Consider the following 15061-nt stretch of genomic DNA (forward strand, 5'->3'; position numbering starts at 1 on the left):
TAAACTCAGTTTTCTCCTCTTTGAAATCTAAATCCAATCCTTCTCAGTCTAGTAGAGTATATAGATTTTTATCCAAAACAAGGGTAGAACATAACGTTCAGGGATTCTCCTTTAACATTTAAGCATTGCCTTAGTTGAAAGAACACTCATATGTTAAGAAAACATACTCGAAACTAATATTAACTGTGCGTTGGCAACATCCGAGAGGATCGTATTAACGAGCTCTTAAAGCAAGATCACAGAAAGAATGCCATGTGGCCGCAGCTGGCGGTGTATACCGTTGTTAGTCGAACGTGATTCTCTCTCTTCTATTTTTGCAGTATGGAATAGGACGAAAAGGGGTAGGAAGATTGCACTATCCTTCGCTTTCTGATACTTAAACGATATTATATTTTTAGTTGTAACCGAAAATGAGCTCGTTTTCTTGGACACACAATGACGTTTCTACAAACCAACTTTAGTAGCTATCTTCTACGTATAAGTCTAAGAAAGTCTAAGAGATTTATATTCGAATAATATCTTGGGTAAAATAAATCGTCAAATTTCGATAGATTATTCTCTTTTAAAAGAACGATTTCTAAAAGAGTAAAAGAACATTTTTTTTTTTTTTTACAAGACGACGAAGGGAACCAAACAATCAGACAAGTTTAAATTTATATCCTCGTTGGTAGGAATGCATAAAACGCACCAAAGAATTTATCCTAATGAGCGTGGAACGAAGGGGTGTCACTTTAGACGTTTCTCCCTTTTTCTCCATCAAGCATGGACAGCTTTGCTCGAGGGTGTTGTCAGTGGGGCAAATATGTTGACAGGTCATTCAACATCTTTCCACCATTTGGCAGATCCCCCCGTTGAAGATGCGTGACCGAACTGATGTTGCACCTCGGAATATCCATAGCTAAGATTGGCCTTTCTCTCTGTACTCATGCGAAAACATTGTGTCCTGGACTAAGAATTTTAACAAGAAAATTATTAATAACAAGATTAATAACAAGAAGAGAAAAGGAAAAGAGAAAGAGGAACATTTTCTTAATTTAATTCCTTTTTTAATTTAAAACTGGAAATAATTCTAAGATTGTATTAAAAAAAAAAAAAGAAAAATATTAAAAATTCTAAAATTTAAAAAATATTATCTTAAAATTGTAACAATGAGGAAAATGTGGAAAATGAAATTAGAATTAAAAAATTTGAGAAAATTAAAATGAGAGTGTTAAGAGTAGGCAACGTTCTTGCCTCTCTGATAATTTTGACATTTGCAAATCGATGCACTTTGCATTTGTTCAGGTCCCGGGGTTCTATGCATAACACGGTTATCCGAAATCCTGGTATATACGAAAATTAATAAATCCATCAATCTGACAGTTGCAAAAGTACCCCCACGGTTGAAATTCTTGCGCGTGCCTCTTAAATGCGCGCTCAGAAGAGGAACAAAACGTGTGAGCCTCGAAGTTGTAAATATGTTATGTAATTCAAAATTCAAATAACCATAAATTAAATGAACAAAACATTGCGACAAAGGAGCAACTAACCTTTTAAAAAAAAAAAAAAAAATTCGAGGCACACGGTAAAAAATTGAGCGGTATCGTCGCAAAAGTTTGTAATGCAATCGTTCACAAAACAATTATACTACTCTTCGATTATAAATATCATTTCATTCAATTAAGGTAAGATGTGTGCGAATGTTATTCGATGCACATTCGAGAGACATTTTGTCGAAATAAAATATGAAAGAAGATGTATTTTTCATCGAGGATAATTCTAAAGATATAAATAATTATTTAAAAATTCTATGGAATATGGAATATTTTTAATTTATTCTTTTATACTGCATACATACATTTTTTGATTTAGCCGTAACTAAGCTGGTGAGCCAGTGATCAAACTCAATTGCGATGCCCCACTGTACCAACAACTTCGTTTGGTATTTAGGAAAGTTCATCGCAGGTTTTACAGGAATGCTTTTCTTCTATGTGGTTTTCCTGAAAGAGAGGTAAATTTTATCTTTCGAAAACCGAAGAGGATAAACACAATAAAAATATGTTTATTACAGGGAATATACTTGCTTGTGTAGAGCGAGAATGCGAGAATTCTTACGTCGTAAAGGAGAAAAGTGAGTCATGTTGGTCATACGTGCGAGATTTCTCCAGTGATCTTTTTTAATTTTATTTTATATTTCTTTTTCTTCTTTTTTGTTTATACGATATAATAAATAATAGAATTGTTGCAAGATCCTAAAGAATATCGCGCATCGTATGACCAGCGATATCATGTGCATCGCATAATCATAAGTTCTAATACTTAGTACTAATTCTTGTCCTTTAGACGACCAGGCAGATGCGAATGCAAAGAAGGGTAAGCATGAAACCATATTCTTTAAAAAATGACAAATATTAATTTAAATTTAAATTTAAAATTTTATTGTACTTTAACAGCAGGGCTCGGATCAAAGTCTATGCTTGTGGCTGTAAGAAACGTTTGGACATGTAAGAACGTATTATTATAGCAATAATATAAGATATTTGATTTTTTTTTCTCTTATACTTATGAAAAAAAATAAAAAAATAAAAAAAATTATGTGCGGCTTTCAGGGTATACGAAGATCCGGGAATGGTTTTTGGAGAACGACCAACCGATATCGGAGACTGCATTTGCATTAGGAAAAGGCCTTCCTAAAAATGAAAATGGTAATTTCGACTTCCCCAGCAAATCGCTGTAAGTCTTACCATCGTGAATGATTTTCACGATACAACAGCTCAGTGATCTCGTGGTTGCTTCGATTGCAGACGTATCATCATCAAATTGGACGTGTTGTCTAACGATGCTCAATCGAAAAACCAAGGTAAACGAAAAATGTGTCGTGTAATATATTATATTACATGCTAACAATAAATTTCTATTTCACGAATACTTAGCTCCTAGAATCGGCTATCAATGAACGAAGAAAACGAATGGGTAGACAATGTCTTTTTCGCCATTGCAGTGGACTTGTATGCGCTCATAAATTAATGAAAAGAAGAAAAAACAGGCAGCATTGTGTTCATCTACGCCTTTCTCATGATGTTATTTCCGATCATTGGAGGATATACGATAAATCAATGCATAACAATAAAGATAATATTAAAGATGGGAAAGAAAATAGTGTTTCGAATGAAGAAATTATAAACATGTTACACATGCATAAAGGAGAAATTTCAAACGAAATTTCTTGTAGCACCGAGGAAAAAGAAAGTAAAAAAAATATTTTGGAAAAGGATAAAAAAAATATAGAATTAAAATCGACATTTAATCGCAATATTCCTCGATTATCTCCTCGAATTTTTGAAACTAGATGCGAGGAGAATAAAAATTTTGAAAAATCAAATATTTTAAAAGATATTCGTAATGATATAAAATATCCTTTAAAGTGCATTAACGAAAATATTTTGGAAAAGAAAAATAGTTCCCATAGAACTAATAAAATCGATACACCGCGAGAATGTTTGAGAAAAACTTCAAATAAAAAATTTTTATCAAATGATCTAAATTTCAGTAAAACCATTATTACAGACAATTGTATGAATTCAATTTTGTATCACGATTTACGAAAAAAATATACTCCTATCAAAAATAAATTGTCAAAAGATTATTTGGAAATTGATAAAGTTGTTGAATTCAATTTGTCTTCAGAAGTGGAAGACGCAGAAAAAATTAACGCGCATCAAGAATTAGACGTTGGTAAAATCATGAATAATTTTTTAAACGATGTACAAGTATTTCCCTTCAAACAAAAGCAAAAATGCAATTTAAAACACTCCATAAATAAACATCAATTCTCGAATTCAAGATTACAGAAGAAATACTCATCTCGCAGCAATAAAATTGGTTCAAACATGGTTCAACAAAAAACCTTTCCTACTCTTTGGTATAAAAATATGAAACAGAAAAAACTGTCAAAATTTTTTTGTCAAAATTGTAATTGTAACACAAAGTTAGTTAAGCCTTTTTTTACAATAATTTGTAGAATAAGTTTGTTGCTCTAAAATATATTTTCAATTTTTCAGATCATATAATTATAATGGTTCCCGATGGAGTAGCAGAAAACAATTTTTATCGTATCCTAATTCTTCAATTCGATCACAGTACAATATGCCATTTACAAATTTACAGTTGCATAGAAATAACAACATGTGTGAATGTCTAAAAATGAAAAAAAAAAATGATTCGATGATAGATCCTAAATTTATATTGTCTCATGAAACTCGTTCGTTTAAATATAAACCACCATCGATGAAATATAAAGAAAAACCGACTATAGTTATCTTCAAAAACAGAACACCTAATAGATCGAAGAATTTAAAGAGTTATAATTCACCGACCACTTCTATCGGAACTATTGAGAGTTCTGTTCATGACAGCTTAGATACGTGTCCATGTTCAATTTATAAGTCTCCGCGTTATATGATACCAAATGATCGATATAATAAATACAATACAAAAATAGATCCTCTTCTATTATCTTCATCATCGAAGTCATCATTGTCGAAACGATGTCACTCTTGGTCTATATTATCACAAAATTCTATTTGTCATAGACAAGAACCAATTTCTTCTTCTTGTACGAATATTCAATTATGGAATAGATTTCCTGAAAACGAGAAGAGAAAAAACACATATCTTTCCTCGAGCTCATGCTCATGCTCCACATCATCATTATCAACATTCAAAGATGATTATAGTTTAACAGAAACAGACACAGAAACAAAACAAGTTCAAAGATCAGAAAAGAAGAAACCAAAATTTTGTGCGCAAAAGAAGAAGATAATATACATGGATAAACGTCATGTTAGATGGAATATTAAAAATACATATTAGAATTAACAAAAAAGAAAACAAATATCTAATGTAAGTAAGCATGATATAAAAATAAAATTGAGATTGTTGAAGAAATATATTTTAATTATAAGAGTACTTGAAAAAAAAAACAATAGAAATTCTGTACTTTGATATTATACATATTTAAAAAAAAAAAGTCCATATGGACAAATAATGATATCATTTATAAAATATCATTTGCTATTATTTAAACTTGCAATCGATAAATACAGAATTCAAGCGTGATGCAGTTAAGCCATAAATTTATCGTGTGACGATGAAACGTAAGCAACAACAGTAACGAGTATACGTAATTGGCAGGTACTAAGTTAGCACTGGATGTGAATAAATTGGATGTGGTGCAAAGGAGTGACGCGTCCCGTTAGACGTTTGGAAAATCTGAAACTCGATTAATATGCGTCGTGTCCGTAGGTGAAGAGTCTATAAGTAGATCTTCTACGGACACAAATGTCAGTCATATTCATATATTATGTTCTGACCTGGTAGACGAAATCTTCCTTTACGCTAACGAGATATCGGTAATAGTTAACATTATACATACATCATGCAATGTCATGATATACATCTTTGCCAAAAATCTCAACTATGATTTACAATTAGTTGATGTGCAAAAAAAAAATTAAAAGACTTTTTATGCGCAATTATAAACTTGTGAATGAAGAATTTTTTTTTTAGATTCTTAGATGATACAAATGATGCATGTTTTTTCTTTGATAAGTTTGTATATTTTTAATATTATATAATGTATTATTTTTTATTATTACTTTTTTTTGATTTTGTAGAAGTTAAATAAAGCTTCCTCTTGTTGTTTTATTGTTGGTATTAAATTTATAAGTTATGAATTAAAATTAATGATCTTACATCGTGCACTAAGTTTGCAGATTAGTAACACGAATTAATAATAGAAATGATTATTTAAATCAAGAATAATCTCAGAATGAAGATTCTCGTTATCGTATCGATGTCTGTACTTATAAAGTCTTTTTTCCAAAGTTCTCTCATCTTAATCTACTCGAGAATCTCTCTGAATGGCAGGCTTTGTAAAGGAAACGTCGCAGCTGCGTCCCTTTCGCTTCGTATTTTGCATGCATTCCGATGAAATAAAACGAGAACAACAAGGGTGCCGACTTCAACTAAGAACAAATATTTCGAAACGGGATGTTAAATGAGCGAACTGTCTAACTGTCACTCCATCTAGTACCCAGTTTCTTTAGCACTTAACGAAAATATGAGCCAAAATGAATCTATATATTTTCATGTTACAAATATACACGTAACATTTATATGTTAAATTTTCTTTATTGAACACTTAATTCTAAAATTATATTTTGTATTCTTATTTGTTCGCTTTAATTTTAATCAAAAATAGAATCACATTATAATTTTTAAATTTATTATGATATAATTCATTAATTTTATTTATATTTTATTTATATGGTATATAAAATACAGATATTTAAAAATTTTATAATATATTATTTTTTATTGAATCAGATACTTAGAGTGAGGAATAATTGCATTTTGTTTAAAACATTCTTCAATCCACTCACTTTTAATAATTGTTAACATTTGTAATTTATTACCAATTAAATTTTGAAGTTCAGTATTGATATAATTATTGTTAATAAAGATATTTGTTACAGAATCATCGATAGTTTCTTTAATAGTTCCAGCCATAAATCGAAATTGAAATTTTGATAAATCTGATGGATCATTGAAATATCCTATAATACCACGAAATAGAGAATAAGGAGATATTTTATTATCAAATAATTCTTGATCTATTTTATTCATTTTTGTATAATCAAATTTAATATTTTGCTCCTGAAATAATATCTTATATTAAAATTAAAATTATCTATTATTTATTTTATTCATTAGAATATGTTATAATAAAATAAATAGCTGAATGCGATACCGTTTCTTCTAATTTTTTAAACGAACGAAGTAAAGTCTCTTCATTAGCATCTATAGTATAATGATCGTAATAATCATCATAATATTGTGCTAATCGTTGTCTTGTTGATTCGCGGCTGCATATCAAATCCCATGGTAAGAAATCTTGCAATGATGACCAGTTTTCTTCTTTGGTAACCCGTTTGAACCAATCTAATGTTACTATATCGTATTTTTTACATATATTATTATTTTGTATAATATTATTTGCTTTTATCTAAAAAAGTGTCAATATACAAAATATTCGAAGATCTTTTAATAATCTTTTAATAATTATTAGATTAAAATAAATAACAAATTATATATTTACCGTTTTAACATTACCAATTATAACACAGTAATTTTCTTTTAAAGGATTTTGTACAACCTTTGCTCTATGTTGCAAAAGAATTTCTTCAATCCGTTCTTTAGGCAATTCATCATTGCCATTTATTACACAAATTTCTTTATCATCAAAAAGTCGGGTAAGTTGAATCGGTGGATCAACAAAAATATTTGGTTTTATCAATGTTTGTTCATTCTTTGTTCTTGAATAATATTTTTTTGTTTTAGATATTTTGGTTTCAGATACTTCATCTTCATCTATGTCTTCATAATTTACTTTTCTTTTTGTCAATTTTTGAATTGGCCACGTATCCTAAATATTATTAAATAATAAAGAAGAATAAATAATTATTTATAAAAGAGTACTTCTTATCAATTTTAATAATCTCAAAAATTAAAATTAAATGGCAATAACATGTAGGAAAAAATTGTTCAATTATGTTCGATAATATTCGATTATACGAAATAGAAGACTGCCGTTTTATGAAAAGTAAATTTCTTAATCTTTTATAAATAATTACCAAAATATATTATTTAGTTGCAAAAATATATAACAAATATATATCATTCAATTATATACCTTAATTAATGATTTCAAATTATTAGTTGTACAAACATTATACCATGGTTTATCAATTCTAATATTTGTAACTCTAGGAAATCGTAAACTATATCCCATTGGATAATTAGAACTTCGTATCATTTCTGTTGCTTTTACAGTTAAAATAATAGAATTTTCAGGACGAATCCATAATTCTGGCGGATCGATCTAAAAAATTGAAAATAATATATTAATACATAAATATTTATAACATAAATATTTTTTTTACATTTATTCACCTTGGGAGGAATTACATTCATAGGGCGTTCAGTTTGCCACTTATTTTCAAATATTTTCCAGAGTTCTTTCAATGTATTCATAGATAAACCATTGCTAACTGATACTACAGATAAAAATTCTGTAGGATTTTCACCAGGAGTTTTTGATGATGAAGCTACTCCCATTAAAAAGCTTTTTATTGAATCTATAAATTTTCCATCACCATAATAACCACCAAGTATTATTAAATCTATATCTTGTATCAAATCTTCAGAATACTGAAAAATTATTGTTTATGATAAAAGAAAACAATTTTTAATAATGTTAATATTTTATGAATCATTACCTCAGCTTTTATTTTATAGCATCCAGAACCATCTCTTATATTTGGTTTATATTTGCTATCACATTTTTTTACTACAATTCCTTCTTCTTTATTTTTAACACTTTCATTAAATATGTTACATAATTCCTCACTTAAAATAAAAATAATTTATGTATAAAATACTTTTTTTCATAAATTATTAATAAAAATTAATTATCACCTATTGGAAACTTTAATAGATTTACATAATAAAAGAGAACCTTTTTCTTCTTTAAATATATCTTTTAAAATTTTAAGTCTTTTTTCATAAGGTTCATTATTAACTAATATATCATTATACATAATAATATCAAATGCAACAAAACATGGCTGATAATGACTATTTTCTGATAATTTTTTAACATCATAATTCATTCCTTTTGAACCTAATAATTTCTTTTCTTTATGCCAACCCATTAATTCACCATCTAAAATTACTGATTTTACTTCTTGATTTAATAATCGATCAAATACATTACTCATAAAACCTAAAACATATAATTTTTTATTTTATAATATTATATAAAATCTGCTATTTTCATAAAAGTATAAATTTTATTTAAATTATAATTTATAATATATATGATTTATAATAAGAAAAATATATAATTTATAATATTATAATTATATAATATTAAATATATAATAGAAAATCATAAAACAAATTGCATTTTATATATATACCTAAAGAACTAGTTTCCCCAAAACCAGAATAATTCGTAATATCATATCCTTGTCGTGTAAAATATTTATACTTTCTATCTTTCATATGCATTTGAGATCGTTCACCATCATATTTGCATTGTACAAAATATTGTTCTTTTTCATTAAAAAGTTTCTTTATATTCTCAATCTGACATCGTTCTAATAACATAGGTTTAAAATGAGAAAAAACTTGAATGTCACAATGATATCTTAATTGTGGATCATATAATTTTTCACAAACATATTGCAAATTAGATGATACATCAAATAATGAATTTGCATTTGGATGAAAAACTAAAAAAATGTTATTGTCAAATTATATTGTTTTTTATAAGATCTTTTTGTATTAAATAATATGCAAGAAAATAAACCTTGCAATATTTTTTTCGACGTAATACCAAGTTTTAAATTTCTTAGGATAATTCGTGTTATCCATTTGAATTCTAATGCATTCGTTTTTCCTAATAAAAATTTAAATATTTCATCCTTTGGTCGATCAGCTTTATTTTTTAACGATATATTATTTAAAAATAAATTAATTCGTTCTAATGTAAAGTCAGAATTTTTGAGTGGTAAACGATTTTGCAAAATATAAAAAGCTTTTTCCGCAAAATCTTTTTTAGTTTTTTCGCGTCCTGCGATTTTTTTTACAATTGGAGTTCTAAAAAAAATTTAGTTTTTCATTTAAAATCTATAATAATAGCACAATATTATCATTAAGAAAAGAATAAATATTAATTAATAATCTTACTTGTATTGTTTAAGATTTTTTGCATCCTTACTATTTTTTCCTAAACAAAATACACGAATATAAAGATCAGCGAGAGACTTTTGTTTTAAATTATATGCCTCCTGTCTTCGTTCAAGGTCCGGTAAAATTAATTTTAATATAGGAAAGAATGAAATATCCTATAAAAAAAGTTTAATAAAATATTAATACTTATAATAATCTAATATAATATAATATAATATGTATAATTATACAATAAATATATATATAATTATATAATAAATATATATAATTATAAAAAATTTTAATTAAAAAATTCAAATTTATACCATATCTGGAAATTCTGTTTTTAATTTGTGACCCATAATACGACATTCTTCAATAAACTCTTCTAAAATATTAGCTTTTTTGGTAATATCACATGCTTTAGAAACTTTCTCCAATACATCACATAATTTTTTAAATTCAATTTTTCCAGCTAATGTTCTATTCATTGTATTTCTATATAAAAAGAATAAAAAATAATTAAAGATTTAAAATATAAATAATTTATATAAAAAATTTTTAAATGAAATGGTAATTTATAAAAATTTATCAAAATATTGAAATTTATATAAGATATTATTTATTAAGAATATTTATTTACAATATTATACTTTATATTACAAAAATCTTTCATATTTTATTCAAAATAAATTATAATAATACAAAAATAATAAAATACAAATTAATTTTTTTTAATTAAATTGTAATGTAGTTTTCAAGATACATTCTTGCTAATAAATAATTTTCAGATTCTAAATAAATAAGATGTAGATTAAAGGCAGCTTCTTTTTTTAAATCTAAAAGATATGAATTTTTTTTAACTAAATCTCCAGGATTCCTATTAAGTACTAATTTATAAAAATGTACAGCTGCTGGTAATAAACCAATATGATGAAATACACGACCCATATTATAGTATGTTTCTTGTTCACCATCTATGCCACGTAGTTGAGAATACTTCTTTATAAAAGCAATAGCTAAAACAAAATAAAATAAATATAAAATTATAATATTTATTAAAATTTTTGTTTTTTATTAATGCATATAAGAAAAAATAAATTACAATTTATTTAATAAATAAATAATATTATTAATTATAATATTATTAACTATATAAATATAATTAATAAATAAATATATATTATAAATCACAATTACCTTGAATTACAAGTTGATTCTTTTTAGCAGACCATTTTTGGCATGACATTTGCAATAAAGTTACACTGATTAATAATGCTAATAATGCACTAGGTGCCACTTTAAAAAGAGAAATATAATCATTAAGAGCATATTTATATGTTCCCGAAATAAGACAATTGTTAGCATGCATTATATTTAAATAAGAAAATACATCTTCTCTTCCAAGAAGACGCATTATAAATCTATTATGTCTAGAATCTTCTGCTTTTTGCACAATAATATTTAATAAATTCCAAGAATTTGGTTTTTGATAAACGCGTATTAAATGTCGTACAATATTATATCCATTATAGGAATCATTATTATAAATACACGAGAGTAAACATAAAAACATAATATGAGAATTTCTTTTTCGAAATCTTTTTGATGTTAAAGCAGTAAAACAAATTCTTTGTAGCAAACCATATTTTTTTAATGTACAAGCCAATTTACACATTTGTAAAAGTAAAAGAAATTCTTTTTTTTCACTTAATTCTGTATTATTCAGAAACACTGGTGCATTTTCTTCTTCAAGTTTTTCTCCACGAGATAATCGATGAAGTTGCAATGTTTCTAGACGTTGTCGTACTACAGTTACAATAGTTAATGCATTCAATTCAACTTTGTTTCGTATATTTGCACAATGTCTAGAGAAAAGTAACATTCCAGATTGAAAATATTCATCATATCTTTTTACTTTAAAAAGAAGCAATGCTCTTTGATAAATTACTTGTGGATCTAAAGTATCTAATTCTGGGTCTTGATTAAGAACTTCTATTGCTTTATTATATTGACCTTTTAATTGATATAGCTTAGCTAATGCTGTTCTCGCACCTAAATGTTGTGGTGATAATTTTTTAACAACTTCATATGATTTTATTGCTTTTTTTATATCTTTACAACCAACCCAACATTCTGCATGTCGTAACCATACTGCAGCTAAACTATAATTTTCACTATTAACTAAAGGTTCCAATAACATTAAAGCATGTCCAAACTCTTTTTTCCCCATTAAAGCTTCTGCTATGTCTAAAAAAAGATCACCAGAAATTTCTTGATTTTCATATAAATAAAATTTGGGTAAAAGATTTTCAATTAATTTCATCTGATTTAATTCAATAAGTGTTATAAGAAATTTTGCTTTTAAATCGACAACAACATCATCTGGCACACCACAAGATTCTATTTCAAATATATTATCATCTTCTGATTCTTCTTTTTTTTCATTTCCACATTTTTTTGTTACTATATCAGTATTTTGTTCATTATTAGTAATCTTATATTTTACCCAAATATTTGTATATGTTGTTAAAATATTTAAACATCTTTTAAATTTTTTTAATGCTATTAATATTTCAGTCATAATATTAACTTCTTCCAAAGTAATGAAATTAGAACATTTTGAAAAAATATTTTCCATTGCTTCTAATGCTTGTTCATTATTATTTTCTTCCATATATTGTTTAGCTAACATTTTGGCATATTTAATTATGTGTTCTCCATCTTCAGGTTCCAATTGATGAATTAATTTTAGAAAACCTTTTAAATAAGCTCTTTTATCTCCATTACGATCTAAAAGTCGCGCTCGTGTTTCATATAAATTTATATCTTTTGGATTTGCCTGAATTGCTTTGTTATAACATGTTATAGCTTGTTTTATATCTCCACTTTCTAGAGACATATTAGCCAGCCTTACCCATTGATCAGCATCTTTTGGGCTAAGATGTGCTGCTATCAAAGCAAACTGTAATGATTTTTCTGGTTGATCTGTTTCATATATCATTGCTAAAGTATGAAATGGTTCTGGAGCACTTGGTACTTGTCTATAGAAAATTTGGAAAAGTTATATATCTTCATTTGTTGTCATTTAAAAATAATATAATTTCTAATTTTAAAAAATACACCTGCCTAATTATTTCCATACATATCTGAGCAGCTAATTCTGTATCTCCTCTAGCATATCTTAAATTTGCTTCACCCATAAGACCTTGTAAAACTGGAGGAAGTGTTCTTTTTTTTCGTTTACAACGTACTTGTCCTGTACTTTGTGATTTTGATACTTTACAATGAACTGTTTTATTTGTTTCTATCTCTTCATTTTCAAAATCATTTCTAAAAATAAGAAGAGAAAGAAAATTTATTTACTTAGATTTTTTATAAGGATATAAAAATCCATATTAGATTACTACCTAGAAAATTCAAACTCTGCAGTTTCTAAATCTATATGTTGATCCATTTTAGAAGAATATTCAGAAAATGTTAATTCTCCATTTAAAAATTGTTTTGTTAATTGATCTTCTTTATCTGCAGTCATTAATATATCTTGGTCTTCTACTTCTGTAGTAATATCCATACCAGAAGTGCTTTGTTTAGAATAAACATCTGTTATAACACTATGAGGTACATCTTTTATTTCTAGAGCTTTTGCTTCAACAAATTCTGTCATATCAACATTCATGTTATTTAAAGTATTTTCATCTAATTCTTCGATAATTACTGGAGCTATTGTGCTTTTCTTATCAAATGCCATATTTTTTTCTTTGACTTTCTTAATCAATATTATATACACTATTATTATTAATTATTTTTTAATAACACCATCTAACACTAAAATAAATATTATACTAAAATAAATAATATATCTTTCTATTTCTGAAGATATATTAAATAAAATTATTAATTGCTAAATAAAATTAATAATGTATTTTTATATACATAACATAATGTGAAAATATGAATAACAAGAAATATATCATTCCTTAACAGATTATTATGATATATATAAATAAATATTTAATATATTGATATTATTGTTATTTATTTTATAATTCTTGTTTTTTTAAAAAATAATAAAAAAAATATAAATTTTATTTCAATAATATGTTTAAAATTTTCTTATTTACAGTTATTTATAAAATATTTATTTTTTAAATACATTAAATATTAATATTATATAATGTAAATTAGTATTGTATATATTAAATATATAAATATTATAAATATATTTATCACATGAGATATAAATATGATATATATGTTTATTATAAATATTAATATTATATTATTTAAATATATTATTAAAGTACATATTAATAAAATACATATTAATATATATAAAATACTTATGATATATATATATATATATATATATATATATATATATATATATTATTAAAATTATATATTAATATTCATATATTTATATTTTAAATTAAATATTTAGAAAAAATAAATTTATAATAAAGGTTAAGTTATGACATAAACTGTTTACCTTTTATTAAAATTCATGTAAAGTAGAGAACATTATATTTCTTGAATAAATATGATTTTATAAATATAAACTCACAATTATATATTATTTTTTTTATATTATTTATAAAATAATAATTTATATACTTTTAACATTGACATCACTCTGTAATATGAGTCCCGTAAACAGTATGATAAACTGCATTATGATTTGTTTGTCCGTGTATTGTTCATTGGTACAATTTATATACAATAAAGTATATGAGTTGTAATTCAGAGAAGTAAGGGACATAAAAATATTAAACGAAAATGCATGTTGTGAACACTTTGATCTTTCATTTGAAATGGATTTTTATTTTAAGAACATTGAGGTTATGACATCAAAACAAGGTTTTAACAATAAAGAAACGTCTTTATGTCGTTTTTAGATTTCTTTCTTAGATATTAACTAAATAAGAAATTATTACATTACCTTATTATTGTTTAAAATATTAAAAAGAAGTATGATCAGAGAAAATATAATTTAATAAATTATGACTTTCTACTACATGTAAGTTTTATAAAGTATAATTTGTATTAATTTCAATAATCATAATTATTTTTATAATTATTTTTATAAATAAAGTTTAAATTATTTCAATCTTTAATATAATATTTAAATATAAATAAAAATGTAAATTTTTTATTAAGATTAAAAAAAATATTTTCTTTATTATATTATTTATAATATTAATTTTAGTACAAATGTTTAATGTTTATTACAAATAAATCATTTTAAAATATATATATTTATTTTCTTATTTAATAATTACATAAT

General features: G+C 25.2%; 2 protein-coding genes across 2 annotated transcripts; both read right to left on the minus strand.

Annotated features, from left to right (window-relative positions):
* Positions 1-366: 366 nt before the first annotated feature.
* On the minus strand, positions 367-14406 carry LOC107997249 (DNA ligase 4). The gene is made up of 12 exons (XM_062074726.1): positions 14267-14406; positions 10101-10272; positions 9793-9950; positions 9413-9702; positions 9021-9335; positions 8518-8824; positions 8319-8448; positions 7993-8250; positions 7733-7921; positions 7139-7465; positions 6791-7045; positions 367-6708 (listed from the first exon to the last, which is right to left on the minus strand). Exons 1-12 carry the CDS (start codon positions 14281-14283, stop codon positions 6355-6357), a joined length of 2772 nt encoding a protein of 923 aa, XP_061930710.1. The 5' UTR covers positions 14284-14406; the 3' UTR covers positions 367-6354.
* On the minus strand, positions 10374-14822 carry LOC107997635 (general transcription factor 3C polypeptide 3). Its single transcript, XM_062074727.1, has 5 exons — positions 14717-14822; positions 13185-13602; positions 12904-13107; positions 10975-12818; positions 10374-10793 (listed from the first exon to the last, which is right to left on the minus strand). The coding sequence occupies exons 2-5, from the start codon at positions 13523-13525 to the stop codon at positions 10513-10515; spliced, it is 2670 nt and encodes an 889-aa protein (XP_061930711.1). The 5' UTR covers positions 13526-13602; positions 14717-14822; the 3' UTR covers positions 10374-10512.
* Between the last annotated feature and the right edge of the window lie 239 nt (positions 14823-15061).

Source organism: Apis cerana, linkage group LG5 (genome assembly GCF_029169275.1).
Source record: "Apis cerana isolate GH-2021 linkage group LG5, AcerK_1.0, whole genome shotgun sequence".
NCBI lineage: Eukaryota > Metazoa > Arthropoda > Insecta > Hymenoptera > Apidae > Apis > Apis cerana.

What these genes read in the sequence shown, in the direction of transcription:
- LOC107997635 (XM_062074727.1), bottom strand. Translation starts at nt 13,525, where the DNA reads ATGGCATTTGATAAGAAAAGCACAATAGCTCCAGTAATTATCGAAGAA. An exon ending in ATATGTATGGAAATAATTAG is followed by an intron (nt 12,819 to 12,903) that starts GCAGGTGTATTT and finishes AATTTTCTATAG; the next exon opens with ACAAGTACCAAGTGCTCCAG. An exon ending in GAATCAACTTGTAATTCAAG is followed by an intron (nt 10,794 to 10,974) that starts GTAATTGTGATT and finishes ATTTTGTTTTAG; the next exon opens with CTATTGCTTTTATAAAGAAG.
- LOC107997249 (XM_062074726.1), bottom strand. An exon ending in AAAAATCTTAAACAATACAA is followed by an intron (nt 9,703 to 9,792) that starts GTAAGATTATTA and finishes AATTTTTTTTAG; the next exon opens with AACTCCAATTGTAAAAAAAA. An exon ending in TTAAAAAATTAGAAGAAACG is followed by an intron (nt 6,709 to 6,790) that starts GTATCGCATTCA and finishes TTTTAATATAAG; the next exon opens with ATATTATTTCAGGAGCAAAA.